The sequence below is a fragment of the Homalodisca vitripennis genome, chromosome 7 (assembly GCF_021130785.1).
Source record: "Homalodisca vitripennis isolate AUS2020 chromosome 7, UT_GWSS_2.1, whole genome shotgun sequence".
NCBI lineage: Eukaryota > Metazoa > Arthropoda > Insecta > Hemiptera > Cicadellidae > Homalodisca > Homalodisca vitripennis.
Genome location: NC_060213.1, coordinates 145,979,507 through 146,005,266, shown reverse-complemented (window position 1 = coordinate 146,005,266; position 25,760 = coordinate 145,979,507). Strand labels below are relative to the sequence as shown.

General features: G+C 37.2%; 1 protein-coding gene and 1 pseudogene across 1 annotated transcript in view; both read left to right on the top strand.

Moving 5' to 3' along the window:
• The first annotated feature begins 7,728 nt into the window (after nucleotides 1-7,728).
• The window catches only part of LOC124366471 (dual oxidase), a 264,644-nt gene continuing 246,612 nt past the window's right edge, over nucleotides 7,729-25,760 (top strand). The window contains exon 1 of the mRNA XM_046823052.1: nucleotides 7,729-7,804. Within this exon, the coding sequence (XP_046679008.1) occupies nucleotides 7,735-7,804 (70 nt within the window). The 5' untranslated portion in view covers nucleotides 7,729-7,734. The remainder of the gene's footprint in view (nucleotides 7,805-25,760) is intronic.
• Nucleotides 13,114-24,707, top strand: LOC124366472 (annotated as a pseudogene).

The following is a 25,760-nucleotide window of genomic DNA, read 5'->3' as shown; positions in this document are numbered from 1 at the left end:
AAACAATAACTGTTCCAAAAAAACCCTAACCTCCGTCATTTATTAACCTAGAAAAAATTAAAACTTTGCTGAAATGCCTATATTACTTGCATAGAATTGGTTATCAATATTTTAGTATTTCCGAGATTTTGAGTACCTGTAAATCCTATGAGGACAATTGAATAATATTTCAGTTGTCATAAAATTTGCTTACTTCCTCCAACTGAGCCGGAAGAACCAATTCTTGACACTGAACAGCTTGGTTCCTGGAAATATATGTGTACAGTATATTACATCTGGGTCAGCCTCATGGCCCATTGGTAAATTCTCGAATTTCGAGATATTTCTGTAAATACTCAGGAAGGATCAATTCTTGACACTGAACAGCTTGGTTCCTGGAAATATATGTGTAGATTATATTACATCTGGGTCAGCCTCATGGCCCATTGGTAAATTCTGGAATTCCGAGCGAGATATTCCTGTAAATACTCAGGAAGGATCAATTCTTGACACTGAACAGATTCCTGAGTATTTACAGGAATCTCTCGGAACGTGGCGATTATGTGGCCTCTAGATGATTCTTTTAGCAAGATTCAAGGTTTTAGAATTATCGGGATTACAGTATATTCTGACCTCTGGAAAGCTTTAGTATTTATATTATTCAGCCTCTCATAGGTTGTCTCTGGGAGTTGTTGGTTTCTGGAAGCTCCTGACGTAAGGAAGACGTGGAGAGGAAGGAAAGCCTCTAGAATTTTCTGATACTTTAGATTTTCCTGTTCCCAGTAAGGGTTTGAGCACCCAGTCTCTAGAGTTTTTGACACTAGAAACTTGATGTGTCAAGAAGATTTCTGCATGTGGAATATCTCTATTTTTAAAGTAAATAAACTCCTTTTAAAAATGTTTTATTGACATACATCAGTGTACATTAACCTATGATGATGGTTGAAAACCGAAACACGTGTATGACAATAAAAATATTTTTAAAAGGGTTTTAGTTACTTTTCAAATCAAATATACTTTATTAAACTTATAAACCTTAGAATTGCTTTGATCCTCGCATTTCATCCATCATAACGAATCAGAGTAATGAATTTAAACGAATACAGTCTTGGTAAATAATGGTGGTACGACAGAGTTTTCGAACACACACTCCTAACACTCTAATGTTGCTTATGTAGGAGGTTGTGTATGACTTGACCTCCTTTCAGTCAACGACATTCATGGTTTTCCATCAGCCATAAATAAATATGTCCTTTTATTATGGCTGTATTTCATTACTGAATGGTATCTAATCTGAGGTTAAATGTAAAAGTGAGCTGTGTTTAAGTGATCACTCACAGGATTAAAGTTATTAGAATATTATAAATAAACTTTTCAGTCATTAAGGATCCTATATGAAATTTAAGAAATCGTGCCGTCACTGTCCTTCTTTGCGATAACTCTTGATGGAACTGTCCTGGAAACCTGCACTTGTTGCTCTTGGTCAAAGGACAACCCTATTGATAATTTGGGTCAAGAGGCGGAAAACTGGCAGTTAATTTGTAATTATTGCATTAGTGTTATATAGTTAACCATGGTGAAAACGAAAAAACTGAGAATGAACAAATGGTTAAATAAAGTATACTGTGGAAGCTAATCATATCATAATTTTCAATAAGTAACTACCAAGAATGAAGTTACATTGTTGGTTTTTTTATAAAAAAAAACTTTCATAACTGGGCAAAATGAAAATTGCCGATTTCGTGGTGTTAACGAATATTCACTACGCCGGGAAAAATGTACAGTCAGTTTTTCAGAAGTTATATGTAACCATCAGTCCCAGTCAGTTTCATAACTTTTGTGCTCCTTCCATGGGCAAAACCAGAACCTTTCAAAATTAAATGACCATGAAAAAGGAACATTTTGAGCTGTCGATCATCCATTTTCACTAAAACGGGGAAAAACGTCCAATTAGTTCGGTGAAGACCATCAACTCAACATTATGTCGGGTCCCACTATACTCCGCTGTGATCTGGTCCCAATATTTTCTTCCGTCGAACCTTCGTCTTTGTGCACCTACTTTAAGCCAACCCGGAAGAATTGCTAAGCACGTTTATCAGGTCTAACGACTTTCTTCGAGTAAGCTGTTAAGAATGTTGATTTCCCAAAATGAGCGTCAGATACTGTGCGACTTGTTACGATGTGACTAGAACCTTTCATTTTATAGTTGCACAAGAGATGACTCACTCAATGCTATAAATTTAGTCATAGAAAAGTAAGCGTTTCGACTGTCATCTCAGGAGTAAAAGGCTCAAGTAGCTCATATAGTAAATATTTGAGCGGTAACATTCCTGGTTACGTGGCGCTGCACTACAGTCATCATCCCTAGTGTAAGTAACGCAGTCACCGTAACCACAGAAAGTCGAAAACTGTAACCACCGGATGACGAAAATCGACACATAAGAAAGATAAAGAAACGATGATGACAGTTGAGTCTTCTCAGAAAAGGAATTTTTAGGACATATTATGTAACTTTATTGTATCGTCTACATTTTACCATCACGTCATAAAAAGAACTTCAGCTGAAATATCAACAATGAATTTGTGATTTTGTTATGTTTTGTCATATTGCGTCGTAATTTGACAATTTTGTATAAATTTTCTATGTACGAGATATGAAATTATGTCGTAAACCAGTGACATTCAAGTATTTAACTGCCGTATTAGAAAGTATACAGACATGCAGATTATGATGCTGTAACTTATTATGGTTAATAAGCAGATAGTAAAACCACAATAATTATTTATAATTGAAATTCATTTTTAAAGATTAAATACCAGAGCACATAACAAACCGGTAAGACTTGTTTTATGACATTTGGCATAAAGTAAATAACTCCAGATTACGAGGAAAGGTATTACTTTGTCTTTGCTGATGTGCCGAAAAGTGTCAATATACATTTTCAGACGTCTGATTTTGCATCTTTATAAACTATAAATGTTTTGTAGTTTCGGAGAAAAGTCTTAATATCCAGTATTTTTAAATGAGTTATTCTGCATATTTCTGAGATGTGCTTACGTTTCTCTTTCGATAGAGAATCTATTTATTGATCCGTTTCTTGCTCTCATATGTCTGGAAAACTGAGATAGTTATGAGAATCGTTGTCATTTAAAAACAAGTTTAGTCAACTGTAAACAAATTTTAAATGTTCTAAATGGTAGTTTAGAGCGTCTATAATCGTTTTGGAAGTGAAGCGTTAAGAAACATTACATACCAGAATAATCCCCTTCATCAAAATGCTGGTTTGGATCGATTTTCGTAGTAATTACTTATTGGACAATGGACTGAAATCGCTGAATTCAATATAAACATTAAATTAACTTGTATAGTCATTATTATTCTAGTTTGGACTAACAGTTAAAGATTAAAAACTTTACTGAATCAGCCAAACGGTGATGGAATATTGTGTTTGTTCTACAAATCGTTGATGTTGAAATTACCTCAGTATGTATTCAACAACCATCATTACTGGTGGCGAGAGAAAAGAAGAGACCTGGCCCGTGCCGGCGAACAGCTGTGTACTAGTGTGTTGCCGCGCGATAATTTCAGGCGCTTCGCCCCACAGCCAACCCTGCGAATTGTTTATCATAGCAATGGAACAGTGAAACAATAATGGAATTACGAAACAAGGCGCGACAACGTACTAGTAGTAGCGCCTGCAAATTTCAGATAGGCCAGAATCCAGGTCTCTTCTTTTCTCTCGCGATCAGTACTCTTTTACACTTCTAACATCCGGTTAATGTTAACTGTCTAATTTTTGTCACTGATTTTATATAGGGGTGGTGTAGCAATCTTTACTAGACGTTCAATTACTTTTCAACCGATCAAAGTCGGTTACAGCTGTGAACTGAACTTTGAGGTTGAAGGAATAAAAATAAAAACAAATCAGTTTGGGAAAATCTAGGTCTTTGGGTTGTACCGGTCACCCAATGGTTGTGTTGATGCCTTTTTTGAAAAACTTGAAATTCTTTTAAATTTATTCAACACATCTCAAACAAAATTCTTTATTTTGGGGGACTTTAACATAAACGTGCTAGATCATACCCACCCCCTTACCCAGCGGTTCCGCGATTCATTGACTTCATTTGGCTTGATCTGGTCAGTGAACTCCCCAACTCGTGTATCTGGCAAGACGAGTACAACCATCGACAACGTTATCACTAACATTTCACAAGTCAGAGTTTCCGTACTTGATGCCGTCATCTCGGACCACCGCGCTCAGGTGGTCGAGGTCATTGGATGTTCCCTGGATGTCGAGGGCCAGGCTCCAAAAATTCTAAGAGTAACTCGACAGCAGAACATTGAACAGCTCAGGAGTTTTCTCGGGGGTGAATCCTGGATATTTCTGGATCATTTCCGTGATGAAAATGGGATGTTCAATGCGTTTAACGAACGTTTCTTATTTTATCTGAACAGTTCATGCCCTTTCAAAAAATCAAAAAGGTTTCAAAATTTCAAAAAAAACTTCATGGATTACTCAAGGTATTCATATATCCAGAGACAAAATCAAGTTCTATCACTCTATCTACATATGCATTGAAAATGAAAATTTTAAAGTTTTTTCCGAAATTACAGAAGAGTGTATAGAAGAGAAATTAAAGCTGCAAAGCCCTATGACATTGAAAAAACCTTAAAAACATGTGACAACTTTTCTAAAACGGTCTGGTAAATTATTAATAATGCATCAAACCTTTCTAAAAAACTCAACAAAATCAAAATTATCGACAACGGTACAAAAGTAGAGGATCCCTCGGTGGTTGCTGGATTATTCGGTCGTTATTACGATTCGATGACTGTGATGGGCAGAGGCACCAAAGGACCTCTCCCCCGCGTAAGAGTTTCCCGGCGGCCGTTGACGTCCATGGCTTTGGCCCCTGTGAGTGGGGGGGAGGTGGCTCGCGTCTGGCGGAGTCTCAAGACGAAAAATTCCTGTGACATCCATGGGGTATCGTCATGGTTAGTTAAACAATGCTCCAAGCAATTGTTGCCACCATTGACCAAACTGATCAATTTTTCATTTTAAACAGGCACCTTTCCAGACAAATTAAAAATTGCGAAAATCAATCCGATTTTCAAAAAGCACGATCCTTGCGTGACTAGCAATTATCGTCCAATTTCTGTTTTGCCTGCCATCAGTAAAGTCTTTGAAAAAATATTTTTGGCACGACTGGAAATCTTTCTTTCAATATTTGAAATTCTGGATCCAGAACAATATGGATTCAGAAAAAACAGATCAACAGTCGATGCAGTCACAAATCTTGTTGAACTCGTTGTCGATGGGTTGGAGAGAAGAGAACATGTGCTCAGCATATTTCTTGACCTCTCCAAAGCCTTTGACTGCGTGCACCATGCGACACTGCTGTACCAGTTAGAGGAATGCGGCATTCGAGGTTCGCCCCCCAAATGGATCATGTCTTATCTCAGTGACAGGGTCCAGTGTGTACAGATCGACAATGTCCTGTCAGACAAAACACAAGTAACCCGAGGTATTCCCCAGGGATCAATTCTTGGCCCAGTTCTTTTTAATCTCTATGTCAACGGACTGAAATCATCTATCCAGCATAGTAAAGTGATTCAGTACGCTGACGACACGACTATTTGTGTAAAGGCAAAATCAGCTGCTGAATTAGAACTCAAATTATTTCTTGATCTAAATCTTGCATTCAACGTTTAAATGAAATGAAATTGCAAGCAAACAATTCAAAGTCAAATTTCATCAAATTTTGTTTTCAGCAGCGCAATGAACAAAACAAAATCACTGTGATGGTGGATGATGAACTCATTGAAGAAACAAACAACTTCCACAAAGTTCCTTAGAATACATCTTGACAAGGTGTTGACTTGGAACGGTCACATTGACAGCGTTTGCTCTGGAGTTAACTCAGGCATTTATGCTTTGCGTAACCTAGCACAATTCTGCTCCCTTGAACTCTTAAGAACAGCCTCTTTTGGCTTGGTCCACACTCACTTGGAGTACGGAATCAGACTTTGGGGTAGCTGCTCTAAATACAAGCTGGAAAGGGTATTTAGACTTCAGAAAAGAGCTGTCAGAACCATCTTGAAATTGAAAACAAGAGAGTCGTGTAGAGAAGCATTTAGGGAGCTTAGATTATTGACTTTACCCTCCCTCTATATCTTGGAGGTCGCCCTGTACTGCAGGTCAAGGTGCACTTTTACTCAAGGCAGGGATGTTCACTCATATGATACTAGAGGTAGGGACAACTACAGAATTCAACCACACAGAAGTACAGCCTTTGAACGGCTGCCATCTCAAGTTGGTGTCAAAGTAATCAATTGCCTTCCTGAATGCATCAAAAATCAAAGCCTTAATCTTTTCAAGACTCGTTTTTTGTCTAATCTTTTGGTGTCTAGTGCCTTTTACACGATTGAGGAGTTTTTTCAATACCGCTGTGACAATTAGTAACCCCCCTACCCGATATTCTGGTGTTGAGAGTGTGATTGTTTGCATGCTTGTTGAGATATGTATGTATGTTTGAGTGAGCTTCAATGTGTATGCATGGCTAGGAAGAGTATGACGCTTGCAACACAATTGTAAAATTGTAACAAATGCAATAAAGAATTTATTATATATATATATATATATATATACAATATATATATATATATATATATATATATATATATATATATATATATATATATATATATATAGAGAGAGAGAGAGAGAGAGAGAGAGAGAGAGAGAGAGAGAGAGAGAGAGAGAGAGAGGTGTTCTTCATTTGAGCATTCATTTGGATATCTGTGATTGGGTGGGCATTAGCGAAGCAACCTAACACAGACGAATCGCACGATACCGCTAGAATGAACTCACATATAGACTAGAAAATCGATGTTTGTACATATCACACTCCAAGGGATTTAGCTGAGGGTTAGCTATCACTTTTACATTGGTCATCTAGGTAATCATGAGGGCAACGAGAAAATAGCAGGATAAATAAATTTAAATTTATACAAACTGAGTACAGAATATGACATTTTTGCTTGTGACATAGTAACTCATGTTGCCTAACTACCACACCATTATTATGTTGTGTATTATACTGATGTGTAGATATATCTGTATTACATAAATATAACTGTGAAACCTAACTTATGAAAAATGTGAATATATCATTGCATGATATCTCAGGCACGATTTTACTTGTAGACCTTAAATTATATTATGTGCAAGTCCATCTATGAAATTTGGTTGAGCGTCATTGAAGCCTCTTCTGATACAATTTCTCCTTTGCTTGCTGAGGGGCATTGTAAACACTTTTCTGCATGAGTGTCTGTCTGTTTATATGTACGCAGGATATCTCAAGAATGAAATAAGCTACTCACTTACCATTCTGCATACAATAGCTGTGGCGTATACACCTGCCTTGTAATAAATAGCATATTACTTAGATGATTGTTCATTATTTTCGTGTATGCCTGGTGGTCAAATGACTATGTAATGTGATTGTAAATTTTTTAACAAGACGAATCTGTTGACTGTTGCCAATAACGATAAACATTCTTTAAGACAACTGGAAAAGTGTATTGCGGTTAAATTGAGACCGTGAATCAAGACAATTCCACAATCCACATTAAATACGTTCTGTCCTTGAGTAAGGAGCGTCTACGACTTTCACCTCGTAGTTGGGGGACCCGCCGCTAGGAGCGCACCACAGCCACTTTCTCTCCCGATCATCTGTTCAGTTTCATGTGTCATGGCGGGTGACGTGTTACAGCTGTTCGGGATTTCGTTTTGTTTGTGTTTCTTGCTAACCGGATATGCAGGTGAGTTTCCGGTTAAGTTCTTCTTTCTATTTTAGTACACCATCAGCTTTTGCAATATTTTGGTATGAGATCCGTTTCCAGGCGGCTCGAATGCAGGATGAAAATAGAAAAGTAAATTATGTAATTTTTGAAATTGAGGTTAAGAATATAGGGCAGTTGATAACGTATCTAAGAGGTTAGTTTAAGTTGCAGTCTTAAGATTTGTTTTAAAGACTGTAAAATAGAACATTCCTACAGAAAGGAAAGTTCTTAATAAAGACAGCCTCTGTAATTTGCATTTCATAACTTTTACAATCTGAAAAAGACGTAATGGGGTTTTAATACTCGTGTATGCGGGATGCGAATAACGGTAATGCGAATAACCAATCTTCGATTTAAGTTTTAATTCTATAAGTACTTATTTATAAATCGAGGAATCGCCTTTAATATTACTATTTATACTTAATACATGGTATTACTGAGTGCCTACTGCCATCCTTACCTATGTATAAATTAATTCTTCCAACATTTTACTGCTTACTGATGTGAAAGTGTCCTTGAATCCATGTATTAACAGGTAGATATGCATTGAAACTGGTTATAGGTTACTGTCTTTTAATTTATTTCGTTTTATTGCGCTTTCTAAGGTAGCTCGTACTAACTAACCGCGAACAGCTTACACACATATACTGTATATATATATATATATATATATATATATATATATATATATATATATATATATATATATACTCTGTAATGCTTTGAGTTGGTCTACACCAACTGTAGAAGAACACGAACTACAGGATCTATAGAAGAACACGTCTTTATAGATTTTTATTGTAGGTTTCATGTCCAGATGATAATAATGCAACATTTTAGTGGGTTGAACACCAACTGTCCTGGTCCTTAAATAATTGTTTTATTAATTTTAAGCCTCCAAATCTATGTTTAACCTAAGACCCTATCAGATCGAGTGAGATAAATACAAACTTAGTCAGTATTTTCAACCAATTTTAAATCAGAGATGTAGTACGTACCTCTTGATATCGTTCGAGTCCGCGTGAGCCACCATTTAAAATAAATAGGTATAAAAAATACATGAAAAAGTGCAAGAACCTTTTTTCTTCAACTAAAGTCTTAACCTATTTATTGTGTATAGAAAAAATATAATGCAACGAACTTGAATGCGAAACCTTTGTCTACAATGTTTACAAAATAAATAAATGCGTATGTAAAACCCATTTGAGCTCATTTATTGCCATACAAAATACCTGAATACGTCATCAGTTATTATTAAATACCGTGTAATGTATTTGTGTTAATACTATTTATGATCTAAATCTATTGCTAAGAATTATTTTAAACGGAATATTTTTAAAAGGTGGCTACAGGAAATTAACAAGAGGTTAAGAATTAAGCCTGACAGTGAACTAAAAATAAATTGATTTCGTACACTTACAATGTAGATTTGTAGTTCAGTTTACGTGTTCGAAGTGTTGCATTTCAACCTGATTGCATAATCAGCACCTTTGTATCATGGAATCTCCTACTAGTGCAAAATTTGTCCATCAGTCACCAAAATGGTGTGGTTTAATATTAACCCGTATCAAATTCAAAATATCTGTATGGACATAAATACGCTCAAGTGGGTTTGAAAAGCACCACTATTTCTTTTAAAATATCAATACTGGCAATATAATTAGCTAATTTATAAATTTTTTGTTACCTAAATAATTTGAATTGTTGTGCTAAGAACAACAAACTATGGGGCGAGCGCCACCTTCACTAAAGTGCAATATTTCCATTTATTTACTCGATATTTGGTTTTAGTTGTAATAACATTTAATAGAAATAATTTTTTGTGTAATAGCTGTAAGATACTTGAGTTTTTGGTTATTATAAGTGAAATGGATAGATGTAAAATCTTGATACATTTTAAACAGAGTTTTCTAATGTTAATATCCATGCAAAATTTGTTTATTGTATGTATAATGGTTTTAAAGAAATGGTTTTATTAAAAACAAACATATACAGATAGAACAAAAAACTTATAAAAATATAACTGGAGTTAATAATAGTTCACTATAACCATAGAACGATCCCCTAAAATATCCACCAAATAATACACCCTTTAAATGGAACTGATTATTGTCTATAGGCTACAGGTGAAGAATTACCGTCAAAATACGGTAAGAATAATAATTTAAAAATACATGCTTTAAACACAACTCTCAATCCTTAAACTAAGACTATGTTTGGCTATATTAAATCGGCTCACACTGCAGACCTCGAACTAGAAATATTTCTCCAGATAATATCTACAAGGGACCACAATTCCGGGGGTCCAAAAAAGATATATTAAAATATTGAAAATTGTAATTTAAGGATAAACGTGCCAGGATTAGTTACAAATTGAGGCGCCAAGGTGCATCACTACAATGAAAGATTATTTGTTTTATTTCCCCCGTAGTTTTCAACCGATTTTAATTTTGAAAAGTGATTTATAAATTGCATAACCATAAAATTATATTTATATAAGCAGAAAGATTTCTTCATTAAAAATAACAATGTTATCGTACATAATTTGTTTGAATTTTGAAATTTTTACTTTTAAAAATGAGCCATTGCCTCAAACAGCGCAGTCATGATGAGACATCTCATGTCTCACGTAGCACAATTGAGATAAACAGGTAACATATCCGTTAATACCTGTCACTGCACGCCTATTATAGACCCGGCTATTTCATTATGTGTGTCATAATTATTTATTTTTAGCTATGGCGTTTGGAAAAACGTAGCTAATATTACGCTACCACTACTCTCTGCGGTAAGTGTGCAAAGGTGCATATTGATAAAAAACGAAAAACCAATCAAAGTGAGTGTCTATGTTTTGTTATAGTAACGGCGTATATGACAAATAACGACTTCATGTTTTGTACAAGTAAAATATTTTAGTTTCAAATAATTTAACGTTTGATACCAAATAACTATAATGCAAAACTACAAGTTTTAAAGTTTCAGAAAAATATCTCATCAGGCTGCAAAATAACGGCCATACAAAATGTTTATACTGTGCAACCCAAAAGCAGAATTTTCAGTTATATATATATATATATATATATATATATATATATATATATATATATATATATATACATATATATATATATAATTTCAATAAACATTGAATCGCAAAAAGTACTTGCTCCGCCGGGAGTCGAACCCGGATCTCTCAATTTATACAATTTAATGTAAATAAAAGTAGTTTGACAGGTATTTGGTCTTCCGATCATATGTTAGTTTGCTTATTTAAACGCATATATGACAGATACGGCCAAATACAAAATAATTGAATCGGAAAAAGTAAGCGCTCTGTGGTGTAATGGTAGCACATTCACCCGGCAAGTGAGAGATCCGGGATCGACTCCCGGCGGAGCAAGTACTTTTTGCGATTCAATGTTTATTGAAATTAAATAAGGCAATTGCCATTTATACAATTTAATATATATATATATATATATATATATATATATATATATATATGCCAAAGTTAGTCAACAACATGGTAATGACTTGACTGTTTTCTATTGGACTGAGGATCGCTTTCTTCATACATTTTCAGGATACGGACAGGTAAATTTAGACCCTCAGCTCGAGAGTCTAGAATACATACATTGTGTGGAGGATTGCTTTTCAATAGATGTTCAGTATGAACAGGTAGATTTAGACTCTCAGTTTGAGAGTCTCGATAATAGATTGGGCTGAGGATCGCTTTTTAATACATGATAAGTATACGAACAGGTAGATTTAGACCCTCAGTCTAAGATTCTCTACAATAAAATGGGCTGAGGATCGCTTTATAACAGATATTAAGTATGAATATGTAGATGTGTGCGTATGTGTGGGAATTGAGGTCCGGTATATGGGCAACGAGTTCTGGCAAAAAGGAATAATTTCTATATGCCAGTATTTTTAGTGCCCACTACGAAATAATAATTACGTTTATCGGAGTCAGCAAAAGTAGATTCTAGGCAAATAAATAACTATCATAAACAGATCTCGTTCAGCTGCCTTCACAATACTCACCATTGATACTGATTTAATCTATTTAAGGTATCTTTACAGTCACCACTAATCTACAGCTTGGTACAGATAAAGTCTCGTTAAATATACACAAGTTTTTATAACAATACGGAGTTCATCAACAAAATTAATTGTGTAAATGTTTAATACTGAAGTGATAATACAAGTAAAAAAAGAATTCTGATCGATTTTTCATAATTCAAAAATATTTATTGCCCACAAAATGACTGTCTGCAAATTTGAACTGTGAAATTTTTAAATAGAAGTTATATACTATAGTTTTGTTATTTTAATATAAAATTATATATATATATATATATATATATATATATATCAAATTAAATTATTGTTAAGTTTATAAGTCGGTGTTATAAATTTAATTAGTTTAAATATTAAATGACAAAAATGGGGGGAAACCCTTAATGTTAATATTAGTCATAACGCTGTCCGGGTAAGCCTATGCACAACGAGTGTAGGGTTCAATGTGGGTTCCGGGCCACCCAACTATTGGTCTGGTTTTAGTGACTGATAACGTTGGCTACTTCTCTCGTTCCGCAAAGTGGACAAGCTAATCTAAAGTCATGTAATATCATTTTTTATTTTCCCGTGGATATATAACACATTGAGCTTAAAATGGCTTCAATAATATTCACACTGTACTTTACATATAACTAGTACTGACTATATACCTTGTGTAAATAGATACGACATTCTGAGAGATTTATTCGACTACGACCATTAGTTGGTTACTACAAAGAAGTAGTTAGTCAGGATACCTCGCTTATTATTAACTGCAAGTCTGGTACTGAAGCTTTTAATTTCGAAATATCGACAACAATAAATAATGTACTACGATAAATTATTATCAAATTTACGATATTTATAGTTGTTATTTTTGAACTGAGGTTCATGATATGTGCACCATTCATTAATATTCGGGATATTTAGAAGAAAACCACGTGTTTATGTTCCATATTACATATGCTTTTCTATTATTTAACTAACCTACGATTGTGTTTATCTGTACGACAATAAACTAATCACATTCTGAGATAATTCACTAATTGCAGTAACTTTACAAAACAAGCGGAGTTGTTACTTTTAGTACTACGACGCAAGAGTGCGTCTGTAGCAAAGACTTTTAAAATGGACTTTATATTCTATTTTTCCTCTATGTACGTCTACAAATGGTTTATTTTTAACAGAATAAAAGGATTTAATTCTCCTTGGAACAACTGGGTGAAATAAACAAATGTAAACAAAACATTCACCTGCCGCCAATACAGTATTGTTATTATTTCTATGTAAAGCTTCTTTGCCGTCCGAAATTCTTGTTGATTTTTGAATACACTGTGCGTGAGCATTGGACTTTCTGCCTCATGGCTTTCTCTCGGCGGCTGATAACAGAACTGGAGGATATCCGGAAACTGCAATTGCCCTATTTTTCATTCACCAACATCCAAGTAAAACCAGTCCAACTTCTTGGTCTGGCAAGGACTCATAGTACCTCAGGAGAAGCCCTACGACAAGGGCGCCTTCCTGGTCGAGATAACCTTTGCTCCTGAGTACCCTTTCAAGCCGCCCAAGGTCATCTTCCGCACCAAGATTTACCACCCTAACGTCAGCGAGGATGGTCAGATCTGCCTACCCCTTCTACAGCCGGAGAACTGGAAGCCAGCAACGAGACTGGAACAGGTATACACTGGAACTTGAATAGAGTTAAATATTCCATAACAACAACGAGAGCGACTACTTGATATTTCACTGTAGAACAACACAATTTAAAATGCTGTGACGTGCCATAAAATTGTTGATAGCCATATTTATTATTATTATTACTTTTTTTTTAAGGAGAAGCCGATTTCCTTTTAAGCCTTATTCTGCCCGTCCTCATGGTCCACTGGTCTGTGCGAGGATCTTATCAAACAGAATAAGGGGGAGAGTCTATACAGTACAAGGTGGATAGTACTAGTAAAGAGTGCAAAGGTCACACAGAGGATTCGAATCTGCGATATCTCTGACTCAGACTCAAAGTCCAACGTCTTAGACCGCTGTGCCATTGGCCATGTGTCACTGTAGGCCATCTAGGAAAACTATACCAAATTTCAGTTAATTTTTTTTAATCAGATAAAAATTACCTATGTTCTACTAGAAAAGATCTGTTATTATGAAATTTTAGTAAAATTACAATGAAAAATTGTGATTTCTTTCGAAAGAATGGTGAGTGAGGCAAATAGTTCAGAAATACTCATTAGCCGTATCCATTTCAATAAATTAGCCTCTAACGTTAAATACACCTACCGATTTCAGTATTGTGCTTATTTTAAAAATCTATTTAGTATTAGCTCCTAGAGGTATTTCTAGTCAATTAGTGAAAAATGTAAACGAACCTTCACTGTAGTAGAAATTGGAAAAAGTAGCTTTGCCTACAAAATTATTTTGAGACCTACCAACAATTGTTTAAATTATAACTTTTTCTCCGAAACAAAATAAGAAATGAATTATGTATGCTGAGATAAAGTCTAATAGTATCTACAAACAATTAAAAATTAAAATGTAATTGATGGCTGAGCATTACCGAAGCCTATTACTCAAGGGTTTGGAAACATTTCACTTCTGTCTGTCAGCACGATACTTCTAAAACAAACTTACCTGTAGACTTGAGATTGTGCATTAAGATCCATCTCTATATGTGGGATACTGAGTATCATGGTAGTACCACTTCCTGGGATTTGTCTGAGCGTTAGCGAAGCTTATTACTCAAGGGTCAGGAAACATTTCACTTCTCTCTGTCCGCACGATACTTCTAAAACAAACTTAACTGTAGACTTGAGATTGTGCATTAAGCTCCATGTCTATATGTGGGATACTGAGTATCATGGTAGTACCACTTCCTGGGATTTGTCTGAGCGTTAGCGAAGCCTATTACTCAATGGTCTGGAAACATTTCACTTCTCTCTGTCCGCACGATACTTCTAAAACAAACTTACCTGTAGACTTGAGATTGTGCATTAAGCTCCATCTCTATATGTGGGATACTGAGTATCATGGTAGTACCACTTCCTGGGATTTGTCTGAGCGTTAGCGAAGCCTATTACTCAATGGTCTGGAAACATTGCACTTCTGACTGTCCGCACGATACTTCTAAAACAAACTTACCTGTAGACTTGAGATTGTGCATTAAGCTCCATCTCTATATGTGGGATACTGAGTATCATGGTAGTACCACTTCCTGGGATTTGTCTGAGCGTTAGCGAAGCCTATTACTCAAGGGTCAGGAAACATTGCACTTCTGACTGTCCGCACGATACTTCTAAAACAAACTTACCTGTAGACTTGAGATTGTGCATTAAGCTCCATCTCTATATGTGGGATACTGAGTATCATTATAGTACCACTTCCTGGGATTTGTCTGAGCGTTAGCGAAGCCTATTACTCAAGGGTCTGGAAACATTGCACTTCTGACTGTCCGCACGATACTTCTAAAACAAACTTACCTGTAGACTTGAGATTGTGCATTAAGCTCCATCTCTATATGTGGGATACTGAGTATCATGGTAGTACCACTTCCTGGGATTTGTCTGAGCGTTAGCGAAGCCTATTACTCAAGGGTCTGGAAACATTTCACTTCTGACTGTCCGCACGATACTTCTAAAACAAACTTACCTGTAGACTTGAGATTGTGCATTAAGCTCCATCTCTATATGTGGGATACTGAGTATCATGGTAGTACCACTTCCTGGGATTTGTCTGAGCGTTAGCGAAGCCTATTACTCAAGGGTCTGGAAACATTTCACTTCTCTCTGTCCGCACGATACTTCTAAAACAAACTTACCTGTAGACTTGAGATTGTGCATTAAGCTCCATCTCTATATGTGGGATACTGAGTATCATGGTAGTACCACTTCCTGGGATTTGTCTGAGCGTTAGCGAAGCCTATTACTCAAGGGTCTGGAAACATTTCACTTCTCTCTGTCCGCACGATACTTCTAAAACAAACTTACCTGTAGACTTGAGATTGTGCATTAAGCTCCATCTCTATATGTGGGATACTGAGTATCATGGTAGTACCACTTCCTGGGATTTGTCTGAGCGTTAGCGAAGCCTATTACTCAAGGGTCTGGAAACATTTCACTTCTCTCTGTCCGCACGATACTTCTAAAACAAACTTACCTGTAGACTTGAGATTGTGCATTAAGCTCCATCTCTATATGTGGGATACTGAGTATCATGGTAGTACCACTTCCTGGGATTTGTCTGAGCGTTAGCGAAGCCTATTACTCAAGGGTCTGGAAACATTTCACTTCTGACTGTCCGCACGATACTTCTAAAACAAACTTACCTGTAGACTTGAGATTGTGCATTAAGCTCCATCTCTATATGTGGGATACTGAGTATCATGGTAGTACCACTTCCTGGGATTTGTCTGAGCGTTAGCGAAGCCTATTACTCAAGGGTCTGGAAACATTTCACTTCTGACTGTCCGCACGATACTTCTAAAACAAACTTACCTGTAGACTTGAGATTGTGCATTAAGCTCCATCTCTATATGTGGGATACTGAGTATCATGGTAGTACCACTTCCTGGGATTTGTCTGAGCGTTAGCGAAGCCTATTACTCAAGGGTCTGGAAACATTTCACTTCTCTCTGTCCGCACGATACTTCTAAAACAAACTTACCTGTAGACTTGAGATTGTGCATTAAGCTCCATCTCTATATGTGGGATACTGAGTATCATGGTAGTACCACTTCCTGGGATTTGTCTGAGCGTTAGCGAAGCCTATTACTCAAGGGTCTGGAAACATTTCACTTCTGACTGTCCGCACGATACTTCTAAAACAAACTTACCTGTAGACTTGAGATTGTGCATTAAGCTCCATCTCTATATGTGGGATACTGAGTATCATGGTAGTACCACTTCCTGGGATTTGTCTGAGCGTTAGCGAAGCCTATTACTCAAGGGTCTGGAAACATTTCACTTCTGACTGTCCGCACGATACTTCTAAAACAAACTTACCTGTAGACTTGAGATTGTGCATTAAGCTCCATCTCTATATGTGGTATCGACAGACTGGGAAAGACAGGTGGAGGTGTTGCGGTTTATGTCCGGGAGGCTTGAGATGTAAACAGCTTGCGTTTATCTCCATCTGAGTACTCGGCCAGGCCCGAATTCATTTTCATTGAAATTGGCTTGTCTGGTTCGGAATGTTACTATTACTGGGAGTGTGTTATCGCCCGCCTAGGGACTGGTCATCTGGCAGACTTTGAAAAATGCTCTCTTGCAACTTATGCATGGATATAGTCGAATATTGATCATGGGCGACTTCAATACTGATTTACTGAAAAAAAACAATCACGACTATGACTATAGACAACTGACTTCTATTCTCGATTCTTGTAATCTGACAATACTGCCACTGGAACCGACACACCACACTGCCGGATCTGACACTCTTCTTGACCTTATGGTTGTTTCAGAACCACAGCATATCGTCCTTCATGGGCAACTTCCAGTCCCTGCCATATCAAAGCATGACCTAATCTATTGTGTTTATTTTGTAAATATACCTAAGGCTCAAGTTAGATTCATAAAATACAGAGACTTTAAAAATATGGATGAGGCTGCGTTTATGTCTGATATTTTGATGATTTCATGGCAAAAAACCTTGAAAACCTTGAATCTGTAGATGATATGGTGGATGATTTTAATAAAACCATCATGGGTGTTTATGACAAACATGCACCTATAGTGACAAAGCGTATTAGTAAAAGGCGTCCAGTGCCCCTGGATGACAAACGAAATTCTCAGTCTGATGGCACGTCGCGACAGTCTGTACAGGAGAGCGAGGCGCTCCCAAGATCTTATACTTATGGACCAGTTACCCGTGAACTTAGGGAATAGGGTTAAGCAACTTCTACGCAATTCCAGTACTGAGATACACGCGAAGTCTTTTTGAGAACAGAAAACAGTCGTCAAGCGACTTATGGCGAAAAGTTAAAAAGCCTTGGGGTGGGAAAGCAACGTGAATCACATCAGGTCCATATCCCATTGAATGAATTAAATACCTTTTTCACTTCTTGTAGTCCAACTATCAACCAAGGTCAAGTGAATGACTACTTAACCTATCTTCATAACTTACCTGATCACAGGCGAAATTATCCTGAGTTTACTTTTTAAGCCAGTGATACAGGGTGACGGTGTTGAGGGCTATACGCCGTATCGCGCAGCAATGCTGTTGGGTGTTGACGGTATTCCAATACGCCTCATTAAAAATATCCTCTTTGCTGTCCTCCCTATTATTACTTTAATCTTCAACACGTCATTAAGAAGCTGTGTTTTCCCTTTTCAATGGGAAGTCTGCCCTTGTCCTCCCCCTCCTCAACAAGATCTCAGCTCCAGTGTCATGCTCGGATTACAGGCCGATAAGTATTCTACTACCTGCACTATCTAAAGGCCTTGAGAGAATAGTGCACTGTCAAAATTACTGAATATCTGACTAACTATAACATATTAAGTGACTACCAATCTGGTTTTCGCACAAACCACAGTACTGAAAACTGCACTGCTAAAGGTAACTGATGACATACGACTTGCCATGGACCCATAGACAGGGCACAATTCTTACTCTCTTTGATTTTTCTAAAGCTTTCGACAGCGTAAACCACAAGTTACTGTTAGCTAAATTAAGGGTAGTAGGGTTTTTCTGATCATGTTCTTAATTTGGCTGAGGATCATACCTGTCAGAAAGAAGGCAGTGTGTCAGGTTGCTGACGTGACTTCGGACTGGGGGGGTGTGTTACTTGTGGGGTGCCTCAGGGTTCTATCCTGGGTCCCCCTACTCTTTGTACTGTATGTAAATGACATTCACAGAGTTCTCAAATACTGCAGGTATCACATGTACGCTGATGACCTACACAAATCTACTTTGCACTTCGACGTTAACTCCATTAATGACTGCATCAACAGGATGAATGACGACATTAAAAATATTGTTTTATGGTGTGGAAACCATGGGCTTACACTAAACCATGCAAAAACCAAAACCAATACTTATATGCCACACACGTTTACGGAACTTTCTGGACCCGAACACTATTGAATCCTTAATTATTGACGGAACTACTCTACCATACTAACGAAACAGTGAAAAATCTTGGTTTGACATTTAACTCGAATTTGACTTGGACGGAAGCGGTGAGGGATATATGTTAAAAAGTCTTCGCATCTTGTCCACTCACTGAAAACGCTTACAAAGATTTCTACCTGAACGGATCAAAACTACTGTTGACAAAATCACTAGTACTTTCCACACTTCAATTACTGCAACTCTGTGATGAATGACATGACGGTAGCACTTAGTGAGAAGCTGCAAAGGACTGAAAACTACTGTTTACGTTACGTTTATGATGTGAGACGAGACCAACACATTACACCGTACTATATTCAGGGAAATATTTTGAAATTAAAAGAACAACGATCAATCAAAATACTAAATTTAGTTCATTCAATTTTACAATCTGGATTTCCAAAATATTTTTCAAAACTATTTCCAATTTATATCTCATGATAGTGTAAGAAGCACTCGCTCTGGTTCTCGTACCTTAAGAATGCCCCAACACAGGGACTGTAGTATTTGATAGATCTTTTCAAGTGATGGGTTGTCGTCTGTGGAACTCCCTCCCCCAAGAAATCACTTCCATTGAGGGAGATCGGCGGTTTGTGTGGCGGCACTGAAACGTTTGTACCATGAACGGTTGGTCGGGGCGGGTCCGTCCTAGGGGTCTGTGGGTGTGGTGCTGGCATTGTGGTGTGAGGAGTGTGAGTAAGGCAAACCGCATATATATTATTTATTTCAAAAATATTCTAATTATATATTTATAAATTATTGTTATTAGGGTATTAATTATAGTTTTTTGGTTATTATTAAAGATGGAAGTTGTAGTATTATTTTGTGTCATGATTGTATACTTATATTTTTATTTATTTTTATTTAGAAGTATCATATTTATAATTTTTTTAGTGTTTAGATTAATGTTTGATTTAATGTATTTAGTAAGGTATATTAGTGTCAATATTAATTTGGTTAATATTTGTCATGTTGTTTATTTGTTCTGCTTATTTATCAGACAGGTTAAGTGTAAGAAAGGGCCATGAGGCCCTAACTTTGCCTGTTTAAATAAACAAATTTTCATTTCATTTTCATTTCATTTATATGTGGGATACTGAGTATCATGGTAGTATCACTTCCTGGGATTTGTCTGAGCGTTAGCGAAGCCTATTACTCAAGGGTCTCGAAACATTTCACTTCTGTCTGTCCGCACGATACTTCTAAAACAAACTTACCTGTAGACTTGAGATTGTGCATTAAGCTCCATCTCTATATGTGGGATACTGAGTATCATGGTAGTACCACTTCCTGGGATTTGTCTGAGCGTTAGCGAAGCCTATTACTCAAGGGTCTGGAAACATTTCACTTCTGACTGTCCGCACGATACTTCTAAAACAAACTTACCTGTAGACTTGAGATTGTGCATTAAGCTCCATCTCTATATGTGGGATACTGAGTATCATGGTAGTACCACTTCCTGGGATTTGTCTGAGCGTTAGCGAAGCCTATTACTCAAGGGTCTGGAAACATTTCACTTCTGACTGTCCGCACGATACTTCTAAAACAAACTTACCTGTAGACTTGAGATTGTGCATTAAGCTCCATCTCTATATGTGGGATACTGAGTATCATTATAGTACCACTTCCTGGGATTTGTCTGAGCGTTAGCGAAGCCTATTACTCAAGGGTCTGGAAACATTTCACTTCTGACTGTCCGCACGATACTTCTAAAACAAACTTACCTGTAGACTTGAGATTGTGCATTAAGCTCCATCTCTATATGTGGGATACTGAGTATCATGGTAGTACCACTTCCTGGGATTTGTCTGAGCGTTAGCGAAGCCTATTACTCAAGGGTCTGGAAACATTTCACTTCTCTCTGTCCGCACGATACTTCTAAAACAAACTTACCTGTAGACTTGAGATTGTGCATTAAGCTCCATCTCTATATGTGGGATACTGAGTATCATGGTAGTACCACTTCCTGGGATTTGTCTGAGCGTTAGCGAAGCCTATTACTCAAGGGTCTGGAAACATTTCACTTCTCTCTGTCCGCACGATACTTCTAAAACAAACTTACCTGTAGACTTGAGATTGTGCATTAAGCTCCATCTCTATATGTGGGATACTGAGTATCATGGTAGTACCACTTCCTGGGATTTGTCTGAGCGTTAGCGAAGCCTATTACTCAAGGGTCTGGAAACATTTCACTTCTCTCTGTCCGCACGATACTTCTAAAACAAACTTACCTGTAGACTTGAGATTGTGCATTAAGCTCCATCTCTATATGTGGGATACTGAGTATCATGGTAGTACCACTTCCTGGGATTTGTCTGAGCGTTAGCGAAGCCTATTACTCAAGGGTCTGGAAACATTTCACTTCTCTCTGTCCGCACGATACTTCTAAAACAAACTTACCTGTAGACTTGAGATTGTGCATTAAGCTCCATCTCTATATGTGGGATACTGAGTATCATGGGTAGTACCACTTCCTGGGATTTGTCTGAGCGTTAGCGAAGCCTATTACTCAAGGGTCAGGAAACATTTCACTTCTGACTGTCCGCACGATACTTCTAAAACAAACTTACCTGTAGACTTGAGATTGTGCATTAAGCTCCATCTCTATATGTGGGATACTGAGTATCATGGTAGTACCACTTCCTGGGATTTGTCTGAGCGTTAGCGAAGCCTATTACTCAAGGGTCTGGAAACATTTCACTTCTCTCTGTCCGCACGATACTTCTAAAACAAACTTACCTGTAGACTTGAGATTGTGCATTAAGCTCCATCTCTATATGTGGGATACTGAGTATCATTATAGTACCACTTCCTGGGATTTGTCTGAGCGTTAGCGAAGCCTATTACTCAAGGGTCTGGAAACATTTCACTTCTGACTGTCCGCACGATACTTCTAAAACAAACTTACCTGTAGACTTGAGATTGTGCATTAAGCTCCATCTCTATATGTGGGATACTGAGTATCATGGTAGTACCACTTCCTGGGATTTGTCTGAGCGTTAGCGAAGCCTATTACTCAAGGGTCTGGAAACATTTCACTTCTCTCTGTCCGCACGATACTTCTAAAACAAACTTACCTGTAGACTTGAGATTGTGCATTAAGCTCCATCTCTATATGTGGGATACTGAGTATCATGGTAGTACCACTTCCTGGGATTTGTCTGAGCGTTAGCGAAGCCTATTACTCAAGGGTCTGGAAACATTTCACTTCTGACTGTCCGCACGATACTTCTAAAACAAACTTACCTGTAGACTTGAGATTGTGCATTAAGCTCCATCTCTATATGTGGGATACTGAGTATCATGGTAGTACCACTTCCTGGGATTTGTCTGAGCGTTAGCGAAGCCTATTACTCAAGGGTCTGGAAACATTTCACTTCTCTCTGTCCGCACGATACTTCTAAAACAAACTTACCTGTAGACTTGAGATTGTGCATTAAGCTCCATCTCTATATGTGGGATACTGAGTATCATTATAGTACCACTTCCTGGGATTTGTCTGAGCGTTAGCGAAGCCTATTACTCAAGGGTCTGGAAACATTTCACTTCTGACTGTCCGCACGATACTTCTAAAACAAACTTACCTGTAGACTTGAGATTGTGCATTAAGCTCCATCTCTATATGTGGGATACTGAGTATCATGGTAGTACCACTTCCTGGGATTTGTCTGAGCGTTAGCGAAGCCTATTACTCAAGGGTCTGGAAACATTTCACTTCTGTCTGTCCGCACGATACTTCTAAAACAAACTTACCTGTAGACTTGAGATTGTGCATTAAGCTCCATCTCTATATGTGGGATACTGAGTATCATGGTAGTACCACTTCCTGGGATTTGTCTGAGCGTTAGCGAAGCCTATTACTCAAGGGTCTGGAAACATTTCACTTCTGTCTGTCCGCACGATACTTCTAAAACAAACTTACCTGTAGACTTGAGATTGTGCATTAAGCTCCATCTCTATATGTGGGATACTGAGTATCATGGTAGTACCACTTCCTGGGATTTGTCTGAGCGTTAGCGAAGCCTATTACTCAAGGGTCTGGAAACATTTCACTTCTGACTGTCCGCACGATACTTCTAAAACAAACTTACCTGTAGACTTGAGATTGTGCATTAAGCTCCATCTCTATATGTGGGATACTGAGTATCATGGTAGTACCACTTCCTGGGATTTGTCTGAGCGTTAGCGAAGCCTATTACTCAAGGGTCTGGAAACATTTCACTTCTGACTGTCCGCACGATACTTCTAAAACAAACTTACCTGTAGACTTGAGATTGTGCATTAAGCTCCATCTCTATATGTGGGATACTGAGTATCATGGTAGTACCACTTCCTGGGATTTGTCTGAGCGTTAGCGAAGCCTATTACTCAAGGGTCTGGAAACATTTCACTTCTGACTGTCCGCACGATACTTCTAAAACAAACTTACCTGTAGACTTGAGATTGTGCATTAAGCTCCATCTCTATATGTGGGATACTGAGTATCATGGTAGTACCACTTCCTGGGATTTGTCTGAGCGTTAGCGAAGCCTATTACTCAAGGGTCTGGAAACATTTCACTTCTGACTGTCAGCACGATACTTCTAAAACAAACTTACCTGTAGACTTGAGATTGTGCATTAAGCTCCATCTCTATATGTGGGATACTGAGTATCATGGTAGTACCACTTCCTGGGATTTGTCTGAGCGTTAGCGAAGCCTATTACTCAAGGGTCTGGAAACATTTCACTTCTCTCTGTCCGCACGATACTTCTAAAACAAACTTACCTGTAGACTTGAGATTGTGCATTAAGCTCCATCTCTATATGTGGGATACTGAGTATCATGGTAGTACCACTTCCTGGGATTTGTCTGAGCGTTAGCGAAGCCTATTACTCAAGGGTCAGGAAACATTTCACTTCTGACTGTCCGCACGATACTTCTAAAACAAACTTACCTGTAGACTTGAGATTGTGCATTAAGCTCCATCTCTATATGTGGGATACTGAGTATCATGGTAGTACCACTTCCTGGGATTTGTCTGTAGCGAATACTTTTACATAAGTCTTGTGGCTAGCCTTCCTTGCAAGGAGAAAGTAGGAGAATAAAAACATATTTAAACAAACTCAGTACACTCATAAGAGATTTTAAAATTTGAAAATTTCATACAATTAGCCTAACTATCCCAACACATACAATATTTGATGAACAAAAATGTGAATTTAGCAAGATATCTCCAGAACTATTTCATCTGTATACTTGAAATTTTGTTGCATAGTACACTTGCATGTACCCCTAGCTTGTAAATAGCAACATGGACAAAAATTAACTTTAGTTACATTGTAGGCTACATTATATACATTGTTACTAAAAACTATCGATGTTTAAGTTGTTGTATCGTTGATAGGTTATAGAAAGCCTTGTGGCAATGATACACAGTCCCCAGCCCGACCATCCCTTGCGTCCAGACTTAGCTGCGGAATATGTCCAGAACAAAAAGAAGTTCTTCAGAGTCGCTGAACGGTTCACAGTCGAATACGGAGAGAGCAGGCCGTGAAAATAGTGATTAAAAATGTGTTGTTCATTGCTCTTGTGCATTTACAGTGGCTCAGACAGATTGAACTATAAACTGTAGAGTTTCTTATCGTCCCGATGAAAACATAATTTAGTTTAGTTTTCAAATGTTTAGTGTTGCAGTCGAGGTTGGATTGAAATAAATTTTATTGCACTATTCAATTGTTGTGATTTGACATCATTGTGTTATATGAGCATTTAAAATGAACAGGACCGATGTTTTGAGAACATGTTTGGTATTCATTTAAAAACAAGGATATTATGAAAACTGAATAATCCCACTATAACAATGATGATAGAAGATTAAATAACAATAATAATAAATAAACAATCAATACAAATGTCAAAATACAAAATATAAAACAGTCAGAAAAATACACATTTTCAGAAAAAAAATCTTCTACACTATGGTAAAACGCATGCCACCTATTGAATGTACCATTTTTTGATCCAACACAATAATTATCAAGTAAGTCATACCGTTTAGATAAACTAAGATAATGATCAATTACGGTAACTCATTACCCCCCCCCCCCCCAATCCAACAGGAAACTCCAGAAAGATGTTGACGACCTGCTAGGTCCACTAGTTCCAGACCATAGCACCCAAAGTGTCCAATACGTATCAAAAATATTTCAATGAAACATAGATAATGTTCCACTTATGTTTCAAAACTTGTTGGTTTCAGTTTTAGATGTTTGCTTAAAAACAGTAAACTTCATATATTAAATGATCTTCTGAACGCAACAATAACAACATTATAATTCGTATTCTATATGCATTTGTTCTTTTAACTGCAACAATTCAATCAATACAGTTGTATATACAGGGTGAAAAAATGTCCCCCATGGGCTTGATAATTCCCGAACGATTACAGGTAAAGCAATAAAATTTGGTACATATTTATTGCACATATTAATCTACTTTTTGAAGTAACTACCAATTTTGTCATGTCCGGGGGTGGTTCACAAGAAACCAGAAGAAAATCTTAAATGAGAGCATAGGTCGAGTAGTACATCAAATAAAAGGCCTTTGTTAGTACAATGCCGTAAATCCGACCTCAAAATGTTCACTCAAAAAAATTACGCTGGTTTGCAGTTTGAAACATTTACAATATAGATCCTGTTTCAAATGGTTTAATATTCTTGTCTTGACTCCATTATATCATTATGATCATTATAAAGGGGTTGTTTATAGTAGAGATCGGTAC